We start from the raw sequence: 25,224 nt of genomic DNA, 5'->3' as shown, positions 1-25,224 counted from the left end.
TCGTGACCTGGTGTCACTGGGCAGAACTGGTTTGTCACCTCTGTCTGCTGTAAGTGGCTTTGTGTTTCCTGTGGTGCCCTTAAAAGGAGCAGTCATGGGCATCAGAACTCGGCTAACCTGTCCTCCTTGCAGATGGAGTTTTACCTCCTTACACATGGAGTTTTACCTCCACCAGGCCAAAGAACTGTCCAGCAAGGGAAGCAGTAAGCTCAGAAGTGCAGGTTCAGTTACTGTCCTGCACTTCTCAGCCTGTCAGATCTCCCAAAGGCTTGGGATGCCAGCCATGTGCTGGGCCACCTGCAGCAGTCTCAAAAGCCTGTGCCCACTAAATGTACCCTTTGCCATCTGAGCACCATGTGAAGGTAAAGCACAGAGCCTGGCTTTTCTCTGGGAGTCCGGGCAAGGAGGAAGTGAGCCATTCTTTTGTGGCTGGAAATGCCAGGCCCTTGCCTTTTCCAAGACTAGATTTCCCTAAAGAGGCAAAAGTCTGGTATTTGAGAGCGGAGAAGCAAAATTGTCTTTGATGTCATGGAAACCAAATGAAGAACAGCTACTTTGTTACTTTTCAGCAGTGTAGCTCTCAAGGATAGCATCCTTAGCAACCACCCCTGCTGCTTGGAAGTTCAAGTGGTGAAGAGAGGAGCACAAGAAGATGGTATTTGGAGAATCCTTGGCATTGTTAAAGAAAGGTTTTGGGTAGAGGGCTTAAAAGAAACATAGGGAACTGACTCAGCTGTGACCTTGAGCTGGGAACTCATCTGAGTGTCTTGTAAACATTCAGAAAAGCCTTGCTGTGATCCATAAGAGTAGGAGATGTGGAGACAGCTCCTGAAGCTTTTAAACAGGCACATGAACCTTCTGGAAAAACAAGCTGCAGCAAATGCTGTCCTTTCCTTCTTCCTTTGGTGCAGCACGGCAGCCTCAAGGGCCGTCTCTTGGACAAGTGCTGCAGAGCGCTGTGTAAGAGCAGCGCTGGCTCATTTTACAGATTCTCAAGCTGCATTTTCTTCTCTGCCCCTTTATAAGTAGCATCTCTGGGAGCCACCTCCAAGCCTGAGTAGGAGCTGCAGCAACAGCCTCTGAATCACACTGGCCTGACCATCAGGAAGCTGGAGTCTTGCATAGCTGTCAGTGGCAAAGCCCAGCACAGCTGCTTGTACAGGCTGTGGGGATGTTTTAACTTTGGTTGTTTTTATAAAGCACATTTTTATTCCCTCTGCATCCCAAGGATTGAAATTGGCTCTGATTCTACTTACACCTAACTTCGTATATTCAGAGTTGTTTCTTTTTGCACCATTATGAAAGCTGTTGTCTTTTAAAATGTCAATTATTTTTGATTTTTCAAAGCAATTTAGTAACAAGAGGTATATGCAAGCCTGTTGCCCAGACAGAAGAAGCAGTCTTTGTGGTTTCCATAAGATATCTTCCTAAAATTCTCATTAAATGTGCATGAAAATTACATGAAGTATAAAGAAAATGCGCTGCTGTAGTTCTGTGAGATATAAATTTAACATAAAATAAGAGATTCAGTCTCAACTTCTAGGATCACATCCAAGATGTGTCCCAGCTTCAGGAAAAGTGCATTTCCCAGCTTGTGCTCACTGAGGGCCTCCTGAAGCATGCTGTAGTTCTGTCTGGTTCAGATGCAGGCAGAAATCCGACCTGGTTTTCTCCTGGTGCAGAGAGAGGAAGAAGCCAGGATGTTTGCCATACCAGGAGAGCTGGAAGCACTGTCACACCCATGAGGCAGATACCAGTGTATCTGCATCAAAACAAGGCATCTCCTTGCTGCAAGTGAAGGTCTGGCTATGCTACAGGTAGACATTATTGAAATATCAATGAAATATCTGAAAGGCAAGGGGAGATTGCATTTTGATGTGCAGGTCTGCACTGGTATTCATGAAAGTTCTCTTATCCTGAGGATCCATGGTGACTGATGTCAAAGGTGGCAGCATTAGCAGTTAAATTAGCAGAACTTTCTGGGTGAAAGAATGAAGAGGGGAAAATAAAGATCAAATATTTAATTAGAGGGAAATCCAGGGAAAGTAGCGGTTGTGCTGGGAAAGCTTTGAGAGACCAGTGCGAGGGGCATCACTGCTTGAGCACGTGGATTGCTTTGAGCAACCCAGGAAGGACCAGGACTCCACCATTCCTCGAGTACCACTGCATCCCAGGAAGAAAAGGGTGCAAGGAGCCCCACCACAGATGCTGGGGTGCCCCCAGCCTGAGATGTACACATGGTGTGGTTTTTGGAGTTTCCCTGTGAGGCCAGGAGCTGGATCCTTGGGGATCCCTTCCAACTCAGGATATTCTATGATTTCCCATCAACTGGTGTTTGTGTCACTGGGCTAGGGATAGTGCTCTTGCCTTAAATGAGGTTAACGTGAAATGCCCTTTCTCTTACTTGACTGGTGGAGTTCTCTGTCTCCCTCTGCTCTTCTACCTGCTGGCAGTGATGCCAAAGCTGAGGCAAGGGCTATGGCCATATTCCTTGTGTAGCTTACAAAACCAGAGCTTTCCAAAGGCAAGCAGTGGCCACAGGCTGCTGGGTCCAATCAGCATCAGCCTTTTCTACTTGAAATCTACACATGGTAAAAGGTGGTGGTGGGAGAGGATCTGGTGATGCCTATCCTTACTCTGGGTAAATCCAGCCATGCAGCTCAGAGTGTAGTCTGGAAATAGAGAGGGCCTGACCACAACAGAGAAGATCCTGGGATACCTGAGCAGCATGCTGAGCATTTGAACTGCTGAAGGCCTTCTGCAGGCAGAGGTGGCCTTACAGTTTGTTCAGAATATTTGTCTCATTTCTAAAGGCAAATGAAGCTTTTTTTTTTTTTTTTTTGTTATCCCACTCTGTTTTTTGATCAGAGTGAGGGTTTTTAGTTGTTTTTCTTCTTGCTGCCTAGATGCTGAGCTTGGATTTTTACTCTATTCAGAGGAGCAGGCTGTTTCATAGAGTGCTTAATTGCTGTAGTTTTGGGAATTGTTCTGGGAATTCAGAGTTTGTTTCCATCCTGCTTCACAACAGAATGTGATGCCTTCCCATCATTGGGCTCTTCTATTAGACTTTTGAAACAATGAAACCAAAGTACTTTAAAGAGCAAAACTGATGAAAATGGAGAGCCTGCTGGGAAATGTGGATGTGATTGTAAATCCCTTTAAGGTAAGAAGTGACTGTAGAGCACACATATAAAAATCTGTGTGTACACATGCTATTACCAACTGTGCCACCACTGGTTACATTTTAGAGAAGGACCTAAAATATATATACTGGGTTTTTTTGGCTCCTTGGACAGGATGGGTGCAGAAATCTGATTGTATAGCATTATTAGAAAACTATTAACTTCTGCAGGGATGTATGAACTTAATTCATGGTTGAATGTTATTCATAAGAGCAAATTTTAAAAGCGTGATTATTGAGGAATGGTTATGAAATGTAATAGCAAGCAGACAGAAGTAAAAATCTTTTATAGTAGTCTAGAGGATTAGGAAATGTTATCTTCCTTCAAATGTCTTCCTTGGAAATCTTGTCATGAATAAACTGTGTTAACACAATTCTTTGTTTCAAGGGAAGTTTTTCATTATTGCAGAAAAATTGCCTACTCTCAAAATACTTTCAACAGCTCACTGGAATGTGGAACTGAAATTAGGTTTGGAGGAAAAAGTTCCTGTAGAATTTTCTTTTTTTTATTCTTCTTCCTGTTAAAGTTTTAGATTGTAGAATCTGGGCTGTTTTTTCTTAACTGCTGTTGGTATTCCTGCTTGGCAGGGTTTACATGACAAAACAATTATCAGATCCATACAAAAAAATGAAGATCACTAATAAACTCCCAAACATTGAGCCTAGAAAAGCACACTTTTCTGCAAGCTTTTTGAACATGTATTTATGGTCCTTTCTTTTGGATTTTGTGGACAATCCGTACTTAAATAAGTACTGATTTTTAGGAAGGAATTTGGAAGGAGAGAATGTTGTTGAGTGAATGGGGAAGGCTTCGAGGAGTAGCTTTGTCCTTGGAGGATAGCACAGTGAGGATGCCTGAGGGGGAAAAAACAGGGTGGCAGGAAGTTGCTCTGCCTAGTTCAGGATCTTGGAGTTTCTCATCACAAGGGAAAGTTTTTTGATTTGTCTTGATACTTAAGCATTTAATCCACAGCATATTTGTTTACCAACCATTTTCCTTTGTGACACAGCTGTTAAATATTGCCTCAGAATGCTGACCTTCCTCTTCCTTTGCACCTTTGTGTAATAGAAATCTACTTGGGGAGGCCAGGTTATGCTTCAAAGGAGTTTTACATTCAGCAGCTCTGCAAATGAAGTTACCTTATTTGTGAGGAAGAGATACAGATCTGTGGTTCTATTTGAAGCTACCTGTTGAATTTTTGGAGGAAGATCTAATAAATTCTCTCAGTTGGCAACTAGAAACTGCTGAAAATCTTTGTTCATATGCCAGAGGTATATGGGATGCTTAAATGTTGATCTTTATTCCAAAAGACTTCCAGTTGAAATGTTGTTCCTTCCCTCTGACATTCAAGCTTTGAATTGCTCTGAAAAACTACAAAACATAGTGTGGACAAACATCTATGTATATTAGCATATTAACTACTTGAATAGTTAGCACCTGCCAATTTTCTTGCTGTGGTGTTAATTTCTAGATTAATGATACATAGCTAGTTACTTTTTTCTAAGGCGGCTTTAGGAATCATTTCTATTGTGCACCTTATTACTAAAAGGATTTCATAAAGCCCACCAGAGAGCAAGAGAACCCTATTTATAATTCTATTTTTTATGTTCTTCAGACTTAAAAAGCCTCTAATTTGCTTTCTCCTCCTCAGTGATCTCTGAATTATTTTGTACCCAGAATACCTGTAAGGCTTTGATTGATTATTATTATGTGGTAAGAACTAAGTAATCAATTGCTGGGTTCCATTAAGCATAGAAAATATAAAAATTCATTGCTTTTTTCTTTGTTAAATTTTTGTTTTCAGTTTTATCTTGACTTTTATTTACTTGCAAGTTGATTTTTTTCCCCCCGCTAAGGACAAACAGAAAACTTCTCCTTTCATCTTCAGTCTCTCTGATTTATGATAAATTTAGTTTCCTTCGGCCTGGCATTTGCTTCAGCAGGCAGTCTTCCTTCAAGTACCACCCTGATTGATGTATAATCTTTGATATCTTCCATTAGCCTCCAGGATCACTAAGTTCAAGGCCCTCTTGGAACCTAAGGAGCCCTGCCGAGGAACTGAAGACCTTCAGAGTCCTTGGGGTGATTGACAAGGTAATTCTTCAGTGTCTCTTCAAGAATTCACTCATAAATCGACTACATGCTGACATTTTGTCTTTGAAGCTGTGGATCTTAAGAATATGAAACAAAAGGGGAAAATGACTCAAATGCATCTGCACCTTAAAATAACAAAAGTAGAAGACAAAAAGGCTTTTATCTAAGCAATTCATGTAAGGTCATGCAAAATGTATTTGAGCTAAAGGATAAGGTACATGTTTGGTAGCATTCAATAGGATCAGGCCTGTTTTTCAAAAATGAAATCATGGTTGCTGTTCTGGGGTAAGGACAAGTTGATCTCTTTTCAGTTGAACAGTCTGGTGGATACTGAAAATACAGAAGGGTAGAAATTCTTACTTTTGAACTCTTACTTGAAGTGGGAGCTGGGGACACACATGACTGTTCTCCTTCCCTGAGAATTCAGAATTGAAATCCCTTGCCAAGACAGAGATTCAAGCAATGAAGCCAAGCTTATTTTTGAGTCATGCAAATAATGTCTTCCAGAATCCCAGGATAATACCCGTCTGTAAACAGTAAAGGACCATACAGAATTTTTTGCAAGCCTAATTAAGAGACCAGAAGAATTGTTAGGTTGTTTTGATAATGCTGATTAGTTACCACCTTACCAAATACTTTTAAGATGATGCATTATTCAGCAGTGTGACAGTGGCTAATGCAGACTGGAACGGCTCGTTTCCTTTTTGCTGTGCCAAATCCCTTGTGCCTTTTGATAGTTCCTTATGTAGTCCCTAGTTTGTGCATGAGCTACTGATGCATGGTCAATTTATGCATTTGTAACGTGCATCAAAAACCTGTGGCTCATCCCTTGAGGTCTGTATTTCTTGGTTTCTTTTTCTTGTTGGACTGAACCTACCTATTGGGACTGTTTTTTGTTTATCTTTGCCTGTTTCATTGTAATTGTGTGCATAAGTTGATAACTTCTCCTTGGGGGGCTGTATACATCAGGTGTTATGGTTGTTTTTATAGCACACAAGGTTTCCTGAGCTCTGACTTCATATTCATTGTATCTTCTTTCCTCAGTTGAAAGTAGATGCAGAATGTAGCCTGTATTCCACTCTGTGTACATATCAGAGAGACATGTTGGAAAGGCCACCTATCTGTAGCACCTGTTAGTAGGTGCTAACTAAATTAGTAGCCACTAAATGGATGCAGTGTGCATGGATTTTTTGAATTATTCTGACAGAGTGAACCTGCAGAGATGTTGGAAATTGATCAAGAAAGACTTTCTCAGTATCTCCTTTCTTGTGTAATGCTAGTGAGCAGCTACTGGAAAAGATGCTTGACCAGAGTGAAGCTTTTGCAGTCCTTGGTGGTACCTGATCTCCTTAGCTCTCTTTGAGCAGTTTCAGTAAGCGTCCCAGGTGTGAGCTGAACATGTCCAGATCTTTGAAGCAGAGCTGGGGAGAATCAGGGTTCTGATGATGAGAAAAACACAAGATTCTCAGAGTTGGAGATGTATGCAAGGAGTAGCAGGCCTGTGCATACAGCTGGAATGCTCCTGTGTGAACAGTATCATAGGGCTCAGAGTTCATGTTTAATTACTGTGTAGAAAAGGGAGCTGGATTCTTTCAGGAGTCTTTGTACTCTCCTTTCCTTCTTCCAGATTCTTGTGTCACAATCTTAGCTTTATTCTGAGTAGTCTGCTTTTTAGCACATATTTCTAGGGATCTGTAAAATTGTGAGGCAAATGAAAACCTACTCTAAGCCCAGAAAATATTTTATTTGGTTTTATAGTGCATACACAAAATGCATGTGAATATGAAACAAAAGTGTGCATGTCTGTGGGCTGGAGATGATGCCCCTGCCTTTAGTTTAAAGCACCATCTCCCTTCCTTCCTCACCATCACTGTCATTTCCCTCCTTCTCTGCTTCCATATGCCCTAAAGCTCTCATCATGGAGAAATCCAATCAATGTGTAAGTATCCTTGCTACAGCAAAGTAGATGACATAGCGTGCTTGTTCCTGAAAATGGATTTTGATTTTCAGGGCCAGCACTGAAGATGCTATGCTTTTGGGCACAAGGCTGTAACTGATTCAGCACCATGCAGAGTTTTGCCTGAAAATAATCTTCCATTCTAACCCTAAGGTAGCTGCTTCTGTTTCAGCAGAAAATGGGTGTGTGGGTAGTAATGAGCCACTGGCATTGTAACTGCTGGCTTGACTAATCCTGTGCAAGACTGGCTTAAACACACCGACTTGAAAATGGTGTTGGTTGGTTTGCAGACTTGTTCTCCCACTGCTGAAGCCCAGAGTGGTGTCTGCCTGCTACAGAGCTGCCTCGAGAAAACCAGCTGTTAACCTTCCCTCATTCAAGTGCTGAAAGGTTCAGTGCTTTCCCTTAGAGTCGTGTCACTCTTTGTTCTTCTTTTGAAGCCTCTTCAAGTGTTTTGAATTGGATTCATTTTCACAGACAAAATGCTTGTTGCTACCTGAAACTCTGGGTTTTTCAAACTATTTTAGACCAGGCAGAATGTTTAGGTATTTAATTTTAGCCTGGTTTATTCCCAATGTGCAGTCTGTCTTTCCCTGTCTGCCCTTTCACCTTCCTTGTCACCTCAATAATTTTTGTTGCTTTGACCATTTTCTGCTAAATCTGAGAGTTAGAGATCTTAACATTATTAAGCTCCTTAAATTATTGTGAAAATTCAGGGAAGTATGACCATATGTGCCTTGCCTCCCATCCTTCTGCTTTTGCTCTCGTGCAAAGGCTGTAGTATAAATCTGACTATTTTAGTAGACTATATTTTGCTTGAGGAAGCCTTTTTTTTTTTTTTTTTTTTTTTTTTGAGTTCTGCTGCTGCTGTGTTTGCTCACTTCATGGTGTCAAAAGGTAACGAGGTGGTGTTTGCAGGTATTTTATATGTTTAATATGTAAAGAGCCTGCCTGTGAGTAGGTTTCTGAAAATGGAGGTGTAATCTAATTGTAAAGGTGGCTTTTGTCCTGCAAACGTTATGGAATGTGAGGTGCTGCTGTTTGGTTAGCAAGGCTCTTACTAGTGTTACCAGAGGTACTGCATAGGAAACAAGTACCTAAATATTGTAGCTGTTGTTATCACCAGCTATGAATGATCAATTATTTTATCATCTCATATACCTTTAAGTAGGAAACTTCTTTTTTTGGAATAGGGAAGAGTTTTGCTTTCAAAATTTGCCTAATTAAAAATCAAGGTTGTAGGTTCTGTGCTGAGTTTCTGCCCTAGGCAAATCTTTCCTTTGAAGCTACAACCAGCCCCTAAAGAAACGACTTTGTTATGGTGCTGCTGGATACCTTCACAATGCTGTTTCAAACCAAATTTCTTATTCTTTAGAACCCTCTGTTATTTAGATTCATTCAATTTAAAGATTCACCTTGAAAGCAGAGTGCATTAAGTAATAACTATGCCTCTGTAACCAATGACTGTCTTTTATGTCTCTTCTATCCCCTCCCCGGTCCCCCATCAAGGCGCACTGTCAGTACTGGCACTGGCTGTGTTCAGTTCTTCCACAGCTGTCCATGCATTTGAGCTTGTTGTTCAATGCACTGTTAAGCTTTATTATGATACCTAATAAAATCACGTATTCTCATCAGGGCCTTGTGGTAAAATTATTTTTGGAGTTTCTGAGATAGATTATGTTTTTTAGAAAATGGAAGCAATTCTGCTAATTGTGAATATAGGGTTTTTTTGTGTCTCCCATGCTGTCCTGAGAAGTCCTAATTCTGGTGGCTGTACATTTTGGTGAAGTGACTTTAAAAATACGCCGGAGAACCAAATTAATATTATTAATTATTTATAAAGCGTGATCACTATTTGTCTGCTTAATGAGTGAAAGTGCCAAAAGGCAGAAATCGGTAGAATATATGTCAACTTCACATGCATAATCTGCAGACCCAGAGTTGAATTCAAACAGGTTATGGCTAATTCTAATGAAATTTAATCAGAGGGGTAGGAGGAATAGTCCCTTCTTATGGCAGCATGTATGGTGTTGTTGCATGAGTAACAGACATAGCTAACTATGTCCTTTTAGTGTTTGTTAGGAACTTAAATATTCAGCCTTTTATTGTCAGGCGAGATTAAAGACTGTTGCAGCTGTGAAATGGAGTTGACCATAGCAGATGTTTTCTCTCCCCTGGCTCTCAGGTGCACTCTGTCAAGCACCTTTAGATCATCTTACAGATTTGCCTGAGTGGCTGTGTGTGCTTAAGAAGTGTGGGGGAAAGGGAGCTGGAATGTACATACAAACAGGACATAATGGAAAATAGCAGTAGAAAAACGTTGAAAATCTGCAGCTGAGTAATAATAATAACTATTCATATAAGTAAACTTTTAAGAGCTGGTTTTATGTTTTGATAACCTTTTAGTTTCTCAAGTGGCTTGCCAAGTCCTACAAAACCAAACCAACTACAGAGTTATTGTCAAAACTGATTTCTTGGCTCACCACCTTCCTTTCCCTACTGCTGTGGGATTATTCCTAAACTACTGTCAGGTTTCAAGCCCCAAGTAACAAAGCTTGCTCAACTTTAAAATGTAGTCTCTCTGCCAGCTAGAAAGGGTCCTGTCCCTTCTTCCCTGCCCCCAAACACGTGCCACTGGTTTTCCTGAAATTATTCCATTTATGTTCCATAAATCTGAACATTTCTCAGTGTTTTTTGTTGTAACCCTTGCTTCTCTCTAGCTTCTTTCCTGTTTGTCTCACTAAAATTTCTTTTGACTTGAGTGAGATTTGGTAGAGTAATGCAAATTTTGCCCTTGCCTTTAGAAAAAAGAAATTACTTTGTTGAATGTTCTTCTGCAGGCTGTACTATATGTCTTCTGGCCTTCAGAGAGAAATAAATTATTGAGATATTTTCTTTTAAGCCAAGATTATTTAAGTTTTTCTTCCTAATTGTTACTAAGTTGCTTAATACATAGTTTGTGCCAGGCAATTGTTCTGGGATGCCAGTGGCATTTCATACTGTAAAATGCTTTCATTATTAAAACCTGCCAGATACATTTTCTAGGTTAATATTTCACCATTTGTAATTTACTGGTCAGTTTTTAGTTTACTTTTAAGGAAGTGGACTTTTCTCTCTGTTACCAACTGACTCAAAGTATTTAAAAATTCAAATTTGAATATATGCTTCTTTCTTAGCATTTTCATTATTTAAAGCTGCACCATTTGTCTTATAAGTACACTATTATTCCAAGTCATAGAATATACAGAGTCTAAGTTCCTTAGAATAATGGTTTGAAAGGAGGAATAATTGCAAACTGAAGATAATTCATATTGCACAGGTACAAGGATAAGGAATAATCACATTTTTCATACATATTAGCCAAATGTAATCTCTTTCTGTAACGACAGAGGGAGATGAGTGAGAGTCCGGGTGGTGTAATCTGAAAAGTGACAAGAATAAATCTGTGTTAAGTAGATCTTTTAATCCTGGTAGCTTTGTGACAGCCGGCACAGCTGAGGAGAGCAGGAGGAATTGCACCCCTGCTCCTGCGCATCAGCAGAGCTGTGTCCTGAGTGCAGCGCCCAGCTGAGCTCCAGCCTCGGCTGAGGTTTTCTTGCAGTCCCAAATACTTGTGCCAGGCATCAGGTGGATGACTTGTCTCATTCCTTGTCATCTGTCACTACAGCATTTTCCAGCTGGTGGGGTAAACATAAGAGAAAAAATCCTCATCTGATACATCTTCAAGTTTGTAGGACTTTTGCTAGAGTCTATCCTATCTGTGTATCCTATGATAAGGATACATTTGTTTAGCAGATAAGGACCAGAGTTAATAGGTGGCCCACTGGTGACAATAATTACATGATGTGTTTTCGGTGTAAAGCAGCAATTTAATAACAAAATGGAGCTGGTTTAAAGTAATCCCTTAGCTGTGGTTTGTCTTGGAGACCTTTCTGCTGTCTGATTCTGCAGTAAGAGATCTTATTCAATTTTCTTTGATCAGGCACGAGCTTTTTTTCACTTGTGTTAGTGAACTTAAAGTCACATTTTTGTAAGCAAATGTGTTGACGTCTTTGTTTTGATTAGCGTTAAAAGCCGCTCCAGTAAATAAAAAGCACAGGTATGTTCTGTGCTATGAATGAACAGAAACTAGGAAAAAAAAATCAGTATTGTCATGCTGGGCAGGGAAGAAGGGAGGGGGGCAAAATCCCAGAAAAGGAAGGGGATCTGGGGAAGCAAATGTGTGCAGTGTGTTAACACATAGGATTTGTGTGTCAGTGTTCAAGGCACCCGCGGGAGAGCAGCGTGCTTCAGAGCAGCCCTTCCTTCTCCCAGAGCTGTCCCCCGTGACCTTGGCTGGGGGCTCGCTGGGGTGACTGCTGGTTCACCACGTTCTCTTTTCCTGGTGCGCCTTGCCTGTTGCCTGCCCCTGGGTCTGCGCTCCCCCTTATGCTGACTTCTGCAGTATTCCTTCGGTCTCTTATCTCAGGGCTTTGATGCATATGTTCTGAAGGTGGCCACCGTGACTTTGGGTGGCAGCAGATGGTAAACCTTCAGGCTGCCACCGGCTATACTGGTGTTAAGTTGGAAACTTAACGTTTGATGAAGAATCAGTAGTGCATATGAAAGAGCTTTTACTGCAGAAATATCTTTTAATTAAAAAAAATTAGCATACCAAAACATTTGCTAATTTCTGTGCATTTAAAGGATCTTAAAATTAACTGTTTTCTTAAAGCTAGACTATGGTTATTTACCAAGCAGGTTTTATTTTATTTTTCTCCAATTAATTGGACCTACTATATTGAATTGAATAGAATTTATTTTCCTCTAAGCTGTTGGGTACACTGTAAATCAAATCTAAGAAGCTAATTTTTTTAAGTAGCTGCTGTCAGCATCAGAATTAACTCTTGACTGAGGGAAGGAAAATAAAATGACAAGTAGGAAATTCTGTTTGGCATCATGTCTGCACTTTACTGAGATGCTGTTGTGCAGTGCTGCTGTGTTCACTTGTTTTTTGGGATGTTCCTGAGAGCTCCAGTGCTTGTAAAAATTTAGGATGTCTGTGCTGCTGAAGACACTTATTTACATTAGATATTTATTGGTGGTGATTGCTATTTGTGTGTCAGTGTTTTTGGCCGTGTTGAGGTTGTCATCAGTGCAAAAAAAATAAAGAAAGAATGAGTAAGCAACAGAGCTGTAAGAGCCAGCACGATATGTGGACCTTGACTCTGTTCATCCATTAGTATTACAAATAGGATTTTGCCTTGTCTCCTTTTGTGTCACAATCTAGTTGCTCAGTGCCCAGGAGTGCCCTGCTGTGCCTTCTCCCTCCTCTCTGAGACAGGATGCTGAATGTTACAGCCGGCAGTTCATTGTTAGCAGAAGTTAAATATTATAACTTATGTAGTGAAAGAGGTTCTGTCAGCTCTGTGAGCTAGAAGCAGCCTCGGCTAATGCCAGCATCTCTGTGTGATCTGCTCTAGAGAATAGCAGAGCTCTCTCCTAGGGAATACTCTGTGGAATCCTGTTTTGTCCCATTGTGCCTTTAGGGTGAGGACATGTCACTTTGCATTTTAAAAAGGAATCTTAGAATTACAAAAACCCTTTTTCCACGAGGGAAGTGTGAAGGAATGCAAACAGGAGACTTGGTGCACTGCTGTCTATAAATTGGCTGTAAAGCGTGAGGTGAGGAGTAAGTTGGCACCTGGGTCGGTTGTGCCCTTCTGCAGCAGTGTTGTAATGCATGCAAGAGCTGCTGACCTTTCTCTGCTCTGGATGAGTGATAAAAAGTCAAGCAAATATACTTGTGACCCTTTCTTTCCTGGACTTACCCCTTCCTGAAATAGCTTTCTGATAGTGACTTACCCATTCATGTTGTCCTTTAATTATTTGGGAGAATCTGGTTAAACCACATCTGTGTAATAATGCATGCAGGCTGCTTTCACTTGAAACAAGTTTTTGATTTGGTGGGCCCATGTAAAGTCTGCAGTCTGCCAGGGCCAAATGGACCATCACTACATGAATTTCTGAAGTTACTTCCAAGACTCTTCCTGGGCTTTTTGGAGTCCCTTTTGATGTAAACAGTCTTGCCAAAGGTTGGTACTGAATCAACAGAGAAATAATTGTCCCTAGAATGAAGTGGAACTGTAAATGTAAGTCATATGAGGAGGGTAGGATGCTTGATAGGAAGCAAAAGAAAGGAGCTGGTTAGTTGGACTGGGTAGTCCGTGTAGGTAGTTAACCTCAAAGGCACAGGGATCTTAGTTGCTGTTATTGCAGGTATAAAAGTGTAGCTGCTGCTTTCGTGTTGATGCTGCAATATAGCAGCAGATGAAGTTACCCCACAGGGACCTGCTGCCTGCTTTATTGGCCTTGGTGGTGGTGCTTCTGTACCTCAACTTATGGGGAGAGGGCTCAGTAATCTCTTCTGTTGCACCATATGCTAATACAGTGCTGATAAGCAAGTGTGAACAATGAAAGGGAGGAATACATTAATTGTATTTGTGCAATAAGGTATGCTATCAAAGGTAATTATTTCATGACAGTTTTAGTTATAGCAGTTGTTTTATCATGGAATGAAAGATGACTTTAGGAGCCTTTTATTGGAAAGACAATTGTATCAAATTAGTACCAAATTAGATTTTTGTCTTTATAAAGGTGAGCAAACCCATGAGCAGTTTTTAAATTGGTGTCTTCTACTGTACAAATGAACGAATCCTGTTTGAGGGTTAAAGAAGCTATTATTCTGTCCTTTATGCTGACAGCTTCATTACTGATTGGCCTACTGTTGGTATTAAAAAAATGTTTGGCTTCTTATGATCTTTGTGCGTGCAACTATAATATTAATACAGACCACGGAACTGTTCATTAAGAAATGACTTTAAATGAGGTTGATGCTTGTAAATCTGGAGAGATACAGATGTTAAATGCTGCCATTCCTTTTCATATACAGCCGTATGGCTAATAATTTCCAAGTGGCTAAAGCTCTTGTTAGCAAGCGTGCTGGTGTGTTAAGAATGGCCCTATAAATAACTTCAAGAACTGAAGTTGAAGGTGCTTCTTTTAAAGACTATTGTTAACTAAACATTATTGCCAAACAGATGGAAAGCATTCACCAGCCTGATGTTTTTAGGTCTAATTATATTATCGCCAGTCCTGTACGGCTCAGTTGAAGAGGTGTATCCAGAGGCCAATTTATAATCATTTAGCCAACACCTGTTTGGGAGATATTGACAGTCAAAGGGCACATTTGAAAAAAGAAATCACATATGTTCTCGTATTTATTGCCTCAATGTGAACAGTGTCTAGTTGCAAACAAACTTGGGAGAAGAGGAAGGAGAGTGATTGTAAACACATACGTGTTTCCAAACCATTTTTATCTTCTTTTGGCACCTCTTGTAAAGTGGCTTTTATTTTTTATCTTGTTCTGTTGATTTTCTTTGGTTGGTTGGTGTGATTTTGTGTTTCTCAATTTTAATTGTACACCTTTTGGTTAAGCAAGGATAACAAAACCAGTTTTACAGTTGTTATTTATTGAGTTGGTTTCCTCTGTTTCTGGAAGCCCTATGTAAGAGGCCTAAAAAGTTGTTTGGCAAACTCAAAAGACTGGGAATATTTGTCTTTCTTTACCATGCTGTTGAAATGGAAACTGTGTGTCATTCCTTTTTTTAAAAGAATCTCAATAGCACCAACTTCTGTTGATATTTTTTCCCCTGCCAAAGATACAGAAAAGTTTTTAAAATTGTCTGCAAGCCTAGTAAAAGAGGAGGTCTTTGAAATGGGGAAGAGTCTGTGACTTCATTTATTTTGGTGAAATATCGTGACAGAGGAATGATTAGAAAATACTTCCGTTCTCCTTCTCGTGTTTGAGATGCAGTGGAGAGAGAAGTAGGTTTTGAATGCTGCCATCCAGAGACAGCAGAGCATGGCTGCATTGCTGCCCCTCGCAGCAGGGAGCTGAGGGAGGCTGGGTGGTGCTCTCCTTCTGCCACCTGATGAAGCCCTGTTGCTCCTGATGTGTCATTCCTCTGCAAGAAGTCTTTGTGGGTGCAGGCTGGCTTGATCTTCACTGCTCCTTGTCTGTTCAACCCAGCGTTAGGTAACCCCAGTGCCTGGAAGGGAGAGAAGCCCTTTAGGAGTTTGATTTTGCAGCCTAATTATTTTGCTGTAACTGTATGTGAATATTTATATTGGAAGCTTACAATGTCTGCTGTAAACAAACAATGATGGCACATTCTTGTTCCTAGAGGAGGGTTGAGCTTGTGCTTGTGCTGCTCATGTGGCTGTCTTGCAGCTGGTGCTTTTCAAGCACATCTGTGTTCTTAGGGTTTGAAAACACTTAATTCCTGAGCAGGGTGACTTGAAGGCAGAGGGTTCCAGCTTTCTAAAGCTGCAGTTTCCTAAATGTATATATACTTGTATCTTTTTCTTGTTTTGTTTTCAACACATAAACAAATGGTGCTTGCTAAAAGTGTAGGTGCTATTTAGTGCTTCTCTCATTGCTTTGTTTAAAGTGCTTTCAGTAGAGGTGATGCACTGCTAGCAGAGATGCTCTTTGCAGCTGTACGTGTTCTTGCCTCTGCAGGAAACCCATCCACACTTTTCTCTCTAAATAAATCCTCTTTTTTGTTGTTGTTACCCTCATTTTAAAGATCTAGATCCTCAGTCATTTTTTTGCTAAAAAAAAAAAAAAAAGAGACTGGTTGTCAAGTCTGTATGCTGCAGGGGTTTAATTTTTAAATTGATTATATCACTTTCTGTGTAAGAGTATTCGGCATTAGATTTAAGAACTATGTTTTGTTCGCTTACTTCTGTGAATCCTAAATAAATTCTGATTACTTTTTGCTTAGGTTTTGCTTGTAATGGACACTAGAACACAGCAGACTTTTATATTGAAGGTGAGTAAAATCTTTTATTATATGGCCTCTGAAATTATACCACCACACAAAGATCAATTTGTATGTAGTTTATAGAGGTATCCCTGCAATATATTTTTATTATGGTAATACGCATTAAGTTCCCTGGAATTCTTTTTGTCAGTGTTTGGTTGCATTCCTTTCCTTTCTCTCTAACATCCCTAGTGCTCAGATGCGCTGGTTTAGTCACCTGAAATACTTCTGGTTATTGAGGCCAACACCTTTGCAGGCTTTGGTAGAGAATCACACATTTAATGTGCTGCTTAAAACATCTATAAAGCCCTGGTGGCTCAGGACTTCTGACAAAGGTGAAAATTCTCCTTAATCTGAGCACATTCACTGCACTTTGTGTTTGGTCTTCTTTTGCTGAGGGATATCCTGCTGGCCAGAGTGGTTTCTGGATGAAATGTACAACTGGCCTTCTTCATTTTACATCAATAATCGGAGATAACTAGGTTTAATGTTACTAACCCAGTACCTTTCTGTACAGTTATTTGGTCAGTAAAATTTTTGCATTACTCTTTTATGTTTCAGAAAGTGTTCTGATCAAGACCCCAATGTGCTCAGAGCATCTGTGATGCTGAGAATTGGTTTAGTTTTGAGTACTGTTTTTGTGGCCATTTACTTCAGGCTCCCCTTGACATGAATTCCACTGCTAATGGTGGGAAGGATGGAAAAAAAGCTGCGTCCCAAACATGAAGCTATAATTACTTGTTAACATTTTGTGACTTTGCTTCAGATCTGGCTTACAACCCACCTTAACTGTGCATCGGCCTTTGAAATTGTATGTGCAGGATACAGCAAATCTGTTTGTTTCTCATAAAGGTTCATTTGTGAATATTGTATATTAGAACCTCACATTATCTACTGGCAGATAGGGTAACATTGAATTTCCCATGTAACTGCCTATGTTTATCAATATTGTAATAGGTCACACTATTGACATAATTTTTTTCTCTTTCTCTCTCGCCTCCCTTCCACCCTCCCACATCAATTTTTTCACTTCTGGCAACTTCATCCCTGCGCTGCCTCCCAAAAATCATTGCCTCTCAAGGAGACTAATCCTTTCTGTTCCTTTTTATTGAGGTGGTTGCTGTCTTTAGTAAAGTAAAATGGAAATGTGAGGATTACCTGTGAGGCTAAGGCATTGTTTTGTCTTTAAGACTTGAATTGAATTTTTTTAATAGTGTCTTTTGGTCACGCGCAAAAATAAAATTTTAAAAAAAGGTCACAGGGAAATAACTGAGTGTCATCCTGATGACTTAGTTTGAGAGAGATTCTAATAAAAACATTGACCCATGTAATTGATTTTAATGGCAGCTTTGTGCCATCTTCTGTTCTCTGGAAACGCGCCAGATGCCATCAGCACAGCCTCGGGGGACCGAGGGGCATAGAGCAGCAGATGAGTGGTTTCTCTGAAGCCCAGAGTAACTCGGATAGATTAGTTTCGTTGATAAACACAGAGCACAGCAGGCTCCAAAGGCAACTGAGGGTACAACTGACCTTTTTGTTCTCTGTCAGGGTCTAAGGAAAAGTAGTGAGTGCAGCAGGAGCAGAACGACCATCATCCCCCGCTGCGTGCCCAACATGGTGTGTCTGCACAAGTACATCATCTCCGAGGAGTCTGTCTTCCTCGTGCTGCAGCACGCAGAAGGTTTGTCTCTCCTTTAAGCATATTGTTGAAAAGAGTCAAAGTTTTTCAGTTTTAATCAATGGCGCACTTCATTGTCAGATGAATCTCTTTCCATCCATTAAAATATTTTTAGTGTGGCAGAGAGGTGTCATGTAAGACACCCCACTATGTTCCTCTGTCCCTCCCCCTTTTCCCTTCTCATTCTGCGGTGGATCTCATTCCTGCTTCAAATGGCCTCAAATCCTGATGGGTTACTTGAATTGTAGCAGTACTGAAGGCTTCCAACTGTTTATTTTCTACAGGAGAGGGAGTGGTTTGACTGCAACAACTATCGGCATTATTTAGTTATCTCTGAGATAGTCTTTGACTAGTAAATCTTTTTAGCATCTTCTAGTTAAAATGACAAGTATTTGCACTAGAATTTAATAGCTCTGCTAAAAACCATGAACATTTTCCTGTTGGTTAATATTGCTCTGATCTGGATTTTTAAGAAAATAGCTAGTGGCATCACACAGGAGTTCAAAGCAGAACCACAGAGATGTGTCTTCAAACTATTTATAAAATTCCTGTTAAATGTACAGTGAACAGGTGGCACAAAATAATTACATTTTGATTTTTTTGTCTAACACCTGGATTTAAATATTCCCTAAATGTAATTACCCATATTTGTTTAGAATGAGTGCAGAATATAAATTTTGGGGTTGCTAATAGTTATTTTTTAGGAAATGTTAATAACTCAGACAGAATGGATGATGTGAAGAAACTAAGCTGACTGATAGAGAAGATAATTTTATTACATTGAATATTATTTATTTTTTCCCCTAATAACTTAGATTTTGGCTTTTTCATGAACAATTTGTCATATGAGGCCAGCTAAAGTTAGCTTTGCAACAGGAATGAATGTTTCTGCAATGTGTGTCTTGGTTTTGCCATGAGCACTGATGCAAGAAGAAAAGCCTCACATTGCAGTAGGGCCTGATGGTGATCTTGGAAATTTACATTGCTGCTTTGTACAGTGCAGCACTTTCTTTGAGATGTGTATAGAATAATAGACAAATTAATTGGGAGATTCTCACCTGAGCTGCACATAAGCGGTTACATTTTGTTCAGAGAAAAAGTATTTTTAAAAACCCACAACCAAAGAAGCCCCAAACCAAACAAAAAATCCCACCCACAACCCTTGTTGTCCTACAGTTTTGCTCTTCTCTTTAGGAAGAACGTTCTTCCTTGACACAAATGGAAAAATGAGTGGAGTAGTAGTGGAATTTTGTGGCAGAAGTGGTCAGATGTAAGAACAAAAGTTTTAAGTAAAAGACAAAGACAACCTTCTGGAAGTGTTAATTTTATTGTGATAACAGTAAGAGAAATAGAGACGTGGCACAATCAGAGCTCTTTCATTTTCATGAACCTACTGTCTGAGCTCAGAACATGCAAAGGGAGAGGAAGAGCCATATATTCTGTTGTAAAAAGGGGTAGCTGGGGTACACAGTGATAAGTAAATTGCCTGAGAATGTATTCAAATAAGTGTATTGCAGATGTAGGGCCTGATTCCAAATCCCAAACTGGGGCAATGGCCACCGCTCCTCACCCTGCTGTGACACTAATGCTGGAAAGGGATTCGGGAGAAAGGCTTCTAACTCTGTGGGAATAAAGAATAAATAAAAATAGAGCTAAAGTTACGCTGCATTGTATGCAGACTAGTCTTGCTCACCCCACTGATGATGGTCTTGATCAGATCAGTCTTACATTAGAAGTACTCATTCTTTAAATTACAAGGATAATAATACCAGGAATCCCTATAGACAAACCTATCTTAAAATGTTGTCCATCTCAAATTAGATATGAATAGAGAAGATGCTTGTAGTTGATTTTGGGAAAGGATAAAAATTTCTAAGACAGTACTTTTTATGCAATAGTCTCTTGAAATTTTTCAATGACTTTTGAATGCTCTAAATATTCATACTCCAAGTAATTCTAGTAAGCAGTAAGATTGTACCAGTCAAATTTGTAAGTGGTGCTGATTTATGATGTTAGGTTTGTTAGCTACATCATTGTGAGTTTGAAAGGTAAAATACTAACTTAAATGGGTAGTGGCTCATACTGTAGCAAATTCAGAGGTTTTAATGCTATGAATGGACAATAACTGTTTGCTAAGCTGCTCACTGTTTCCTATCCATAGTAGATTTTAACTCTATTATTAAGAGCAGCACTGTTGGGTTTTGTGTGGAATTCTGCAAGCTTAACCACAGACTCAAGAAGAAGACCTTGGTTGGTTGGTTGTTTTGGTAAATCATGGTGGTATAACATGCCTGGAGTTGGTGAGTGAGGTCTTGGGTTCTTTTAGAGATTTTTCTCCCAGCCACAGTGAGACACTTCAAGGATGTATCTGAAGCACAAAAGTCCATAACGTTATCTTGTAGCTTTTTTGGAAAGCACTTGCCAAGTTCTAGTGTGGGAGAGAGCCAATCTGATGTTAATAAGGCCTCGCTTCTTCCTGGCACTACTAACAACAGAAATTTTAGAAACAGATGCTTCAAAAATAGGCTGGGGGGCTTCCATGGGACATCAAAGTTTAAGTGGCTGTTAGAAGCTGTCAAATCTCTTTAAGCATAAGCAAGCTGGAGTTCCTATCAATCTGGAGAGCACTCAAGAAACTTCCTGCTGAAGAGGCTTGCTGCACGCAGCAATTGATAGACAACACCATGGTAGCACTCTGGCTTGCAAAGCTGGGGATTTGTTTTTAGGAGAGGAGATAATGCTAGCTGTAAATATTTGACAGCAATCAGAAAATGTAGGGAAGGTGATATGCTCCTTGGCAAGTGACTTTTTCAGGAGGCTGCTTTGGAATAGTAGCTTTTGCTCCAAGTGCATTGGAGCTTTGCCTAAACCAGCAAACCTTGCAGCAGAGATTCACCAGAGCACTGGAAATACAGGACTGCAGATACATGACTCTGATGCTTGTAAACTACTGATGTGTTAGAGATTGGGCAGGAGGGCAGCTTCCCGTTTGTGTGGAGCTGCAGCTCCACTGCGTCTGCTGTTGGGATGCTGTGGAATATTGTTGTTGTGCCAGGCAGTTCCTGTGTGTCTGCTTTGCTTTTGGCCTAGGAACTGTGCAAGCCCCATTTTTGGTAGCTGTTGCATTAACATGGTGAAGTTTACCGGTAGGCATGTCTCTATTCAAAAGGAGGACAGTGATTCTTTGAAAACCATGAAATTATTCCTTTTCCAGCAAGGAAGGCTATTAGTTCTCATGAGGTGCATGCTTGAGGATTGGAAGTCCTGGCCATACACAAATCCTTATGCAGTGATGTAGAGAGTTGGGCCCAGTTTTGGAGAATAATTCAAGCATATGTCTTTCAGTACTCTGTTTTTCTTCCCTATCACATTACAGTTATTTGGAAGCCTGGGTTGTTCACTTTGACTTTGTTTGGGTTTCCTAAATACAGTGACTGCTGCATTCTTAGCTGCATTCCAGTTCTGCGAGAATTGCAATACTTCATCCCTGGGAATATTCTCATGGGCCAAGCTAGCAAAAGCTACTGATGTATTTTGGAATATGTCTCCTTAGTCAGCCAATCTTTCAGGATGTGAAGCTGAAATGAGAAGTGTCTGAGCACTGGGTGAGGAAGAATCCAACTGGTCATGAATTTTTCTTGTCAGCTGGAACAAAAACATGTTTAGGAGATTAAATTTGCTGATCTGCTAGGTTTCTTTTTCTCCTGTCATATGTACTATATAGTATCTGTATTTTCTTTTTGGTGTTCCTACATCAAGTGCTATTAAAAAAAAAGGTGCAGAAACATTTGAAAGAATAATAAAGATTCCTAGTCAGCTTCATCACTTGGTCACTTTGTGCTGAATTTCCTGTTGATTATTTTGGACACTAACTTTTTAGATTCTGCCTTTAGAAGCAGAGGTATAAGCTCCAGAATACTGGAAATGTGGTTAAGTATGGTGCTGCTAACAAGAAATTTTTCATTGAATAGCTGCAGAAGAATGTGGAACTTGATGATTTTCATGTGCTTATAAAACCAGAAAGACTGAACTAGGCTGGCTGTAGAATCAGTTCATGGTAGAAGAAAACAAACTTAATAATTAGTTACGTTAATAATATAGTTCTGAAATGGCATTAAACACTAACAAACTTTAGCTTAATACTGTTGCTTTTATAGTTATTTAGTCTGTTGGACTGTTTGACAGTGACTGAAGCTTACTTGTTTGGATTGATTTCTGTAATTTTAGTTTTTATAGATTCCTGATACTATATTAGCACGCTTTGCTAATGGGTTTTCTTGATCTTACACAACACATGGGGAGAGGGGGAAAGATTATTAGTATGTCATTCATAAAGGCATAATTACATACGCAGATACAAATATCACTTTTGTTTGACCCTGGATTGAATGTTTTCAAAAAGGAATGAAATTGTTGTTTTTCACTATAGAACACAATTATTGCATGGCATTTATTTACGTATTTCCACTTGACCAGGAGGCCAATCTTGAAATATTTGTATGTTAACATATTTGGACATAATTTTTGTTTCGTTTTGATTTGTTTACTTGTGTTTAACTCTTTAGTTGAAGTTGCAGTAAGTAGTCATTTCCAGTGTGGTTTTTAAATGCAAGTCATTAATAATGAACAACTTCTTTTTCAAAACCTAAGATAATAGATTTGCAAAAACAAATGAGTTGTTGCAGTTCTCCCTGTTTTCACAAGTGGACAGTGGTGAATTCCTGAACACTGTAAAAATAAAGAGATTTCTTTTTTGTCTTTTGCAACTTTTATGTCTACTGAACCTCTCAAATCTGCCAGTGATTTTTCTGTGGATTTTTGAAGTATTGATCCCTACATGTCTCTTTTTCCTTCCTTAATCTTTCTTGGGTCTCCCTTAAACTGCAGTAAACCAAGTAGAAGCCCACATACAGTGGAGGCTGTGTGAAATCTTGCATGAGGTGAGGCGGAGGGAGCAGAAGACAGGAGTTGTCCTGAGAGCAGCTTGACTTGCCAATAGGTGAAAAACTTAAGTTGTGCAAGGATAATTCTTGCATTCTTCCTATTGTGGGCAGCCCAGCCCCTTCTTACCTTAGTGTAGGGGTACAAACATTTGGGTCAGTGAGAGCTGTTCAGGTGTCACATGTAAAAGCACACCTGGCGTCCAGTGGTGACACAGGAAAATGATGTGACAAAAGAACACAGGAAGAAGGTTTTGAGCTTTCTGCCTCCCTGGGTCAAAGCTCAAGGCAGGCCTCTGTTAGCAAGACCTTTTCTTACAACTTCCTTCAGAGGAAGCACTGATGGTGCTCATACTTGCATTAAAGCCATACCTGGAGTCTGAGGTGGTGTTGTGCCAGGCACTTCCCAAAGCTCCAAAATTCTTATGTGAGTCTTCATGGGTTGTGGTCTGTGAACATGCTTTGAAACACCTGAGATTTGTGTTTTCAGAATAAATTTGTGACTAAACACTAGTAATACATAGATGAAAATATTTAGCTTGTACTAATTTATCTTAATGCAGGTGGGATGGGGAGACGATATAATTTTTTTATTAAATAGTGTGTTTTATTAAATGCAGTAAGGACATGGTTCTCAAATTAGATTTTATTGTTTGGTGTGAAATGGACATGAATAATTCCATGCCTAGTTAATAAACTGGGCAAAGTTATTTTATTATAGTACTTGAAGTAATTGAATTTTAAAGGAAATTAATTGTTATGGATAAAAGTGTGAAAAAGAGTATAAACTCTGAGACATAGGTAAAAAATATGTATGTTCTTGCTCTCTTTCTCATTAACTTTTCTATTTTTTTATCTCCGTGCCATTTCATATCAAAAATATAAATAAATGTAGAAGTATAACATTAGAAAAGAACTGCTGGTGATTATGGGATGGACAACTCTTATTTTCACCAGATCAGCTGCAGACCAGTAATCCTGAAGTGCTGTGCAAGCTGCAGGGCTCCGAAGGCAGGCTGCCTTTGCCCTGCTGCGCTGCTGTGTCACATGTTGTGTTTAAAGCAAGTGGCCTCACCTGAAGAGCCTGCAGGGGCTCCCTGCTTCTCACAGGGCTGAAATCCTGCTTGTCAGGCAGCTCTGGCAGGAGCTGAGCCCTCGGTGTCACCAGCACAGGGCCTGGGGTCACTTGTGCCCAGGCAGGCTCAGAGTCAGTCACTGCGCTGCCTCGCTGGGCTGTGGGGCTGCTGCTCTGCTGGGAGGGGACCAGGGGCTGTGCCTCACTGCTGTGGCAGGGCACACTTTGGGTGCATATTTTGAATGCACCTCTGGGTAAGAATTTAAAATGTTTATATTTACAATGGTCAGTATAGCAGTTCTTGTTCCTCTCTCTGTGAGCATTGCTTCCCTTTGCTCCTGTTTGTTTACCTGGCATCCTTTCTCACTGCATTCTAGAAGGTAGCAAGGGTCATCCTGACCTGGTGCTCACTCTGTTTGTACCTAGGGCAGAAACCAGGGTGATTAACAGACCTAAATTTTCATTTATACCATTGGACTCAAGCTGTTAGAATTCCCTCTTAGTGTTTTTAATATACTTACTTTCAGCACAAGCAGTGAGGTATTTTTTTCTCCTTGAAAAACAAGTCTTGTCTTAGCCAGGGGGATGGAGGGCAGGAAAACTTCACATTATATTATTCAAATTAATTTTTTAAAGTGTCAAGGTTTTTCTGTCTTTGGTAAGTTTTATTTGAAATACCTGGGAGTATAGAAAATCTGTTCCTAGGCAATGATAAATAGTTTCTTCTTTTATGGTACTTTTTAAAGGAATTTTGCCTGATAAAGAGAGCATTAAAAAACCCCAGACTATTAAAGAATGTATTTTGGAAAAATATAAAACTCTGTTTTATCCAAATAAGTAACAAAAACCCAACAAAAAACCCACCAACTTTGCAGATGCCCAGTGGGATGGATACTTATTTTTTCTTTTACAAAGATTTTGTTCAAACTCCTGCATTTTCCAGAATTTCTGTACAGTCTTTTAAGTTGAAATGTCTTGACATTGCATTTCTCCCTAACTTATCAAAGCAGACTTGCTAGCTTTAAGCCAAATTCTTTGGCACATACAAGAGGTACAGTAACTTCCTGATTTATTTTGCTAAAATTATGTTTTGAAGTCTGTGAGCTTTTTTAATATGTGCAGCATTTGGAAACATGAAGAGTCCTGGTTTGTATTTTTTCAATGTAACTTATTTTTGGAGATATAACTTTCCTAGATGCTGTGAAGGAGCTGTTTGCTTGTGCAACTTAAAGTATTGATAAATCCTTGTGTGGTGCAGCAAAGCATAAAAAGCTTTTTTTAAAATTCTAAAGTAAATGGAAGAAATATATCAATATTTAACTAAAATCCCCAACTTCTTCAAAGACAGACACAGACTCTTAACATATCGTGCTAATATGTTAATTTCCCTTACTGAACTTGCTGTTTAGTTTTCAGTCCATTTCCACTAAT

The 25,224-nt window shown here is 39.8% G+C and overlaps 1 protein-coding gene across 2 annotated transcripts in view; it reads left to right on the top strand.

Moving 5' to 3' along the window:
* RPS6KC1 (ribosomal protein S6 kinase C1) overlaps window positions 1–25,224 on the top strand; it is an 85,255-nt gene that overhangs the window by 39,717 nt on the left and 20,314 nt on the right. For both annotated transcript variants that reach the window (XM_041477193.1, XM_041477192.1), the window contains 3 exons: window positions 5,184–5,276; window positions 16,062–16,109; window positions 17,649–17,781. In XM_041477193.1, coding sequence (XP_041333127.1) covers window positions 5,184–5,276; window positions 16,062–16,109; window positions 17,649–17,781 — 274 coding nt within the window. The remainder of the gene's footprint in view (window positions 1–5,183; window positions 5,277–16,061; window positions 16,110–17,648; window positions 17,782–25,224) is intronic.

Source organism: Pyrgilauda ruficollis, unplaced genomic scaffold (genome assembly GCF_017590135.1).
Source record: "Pyrgilauda ruficollis isolate IOZ18807 unplaced genomic scaffold, ASM1759013v1 scaffold4, whole genome shotgun sequence".
In the NCBI taxonomy this organism is placed as follows: domain Eukaryota; kingdom Metazoa; phylum Chordata; class Aves; order Passeriformes; family Passeridae; genus Pyrgilauda; species Pyrgilauda ruficollis.
This window is presented reverse-complemented; position numbering and strand designations above follow the sequence as displayed.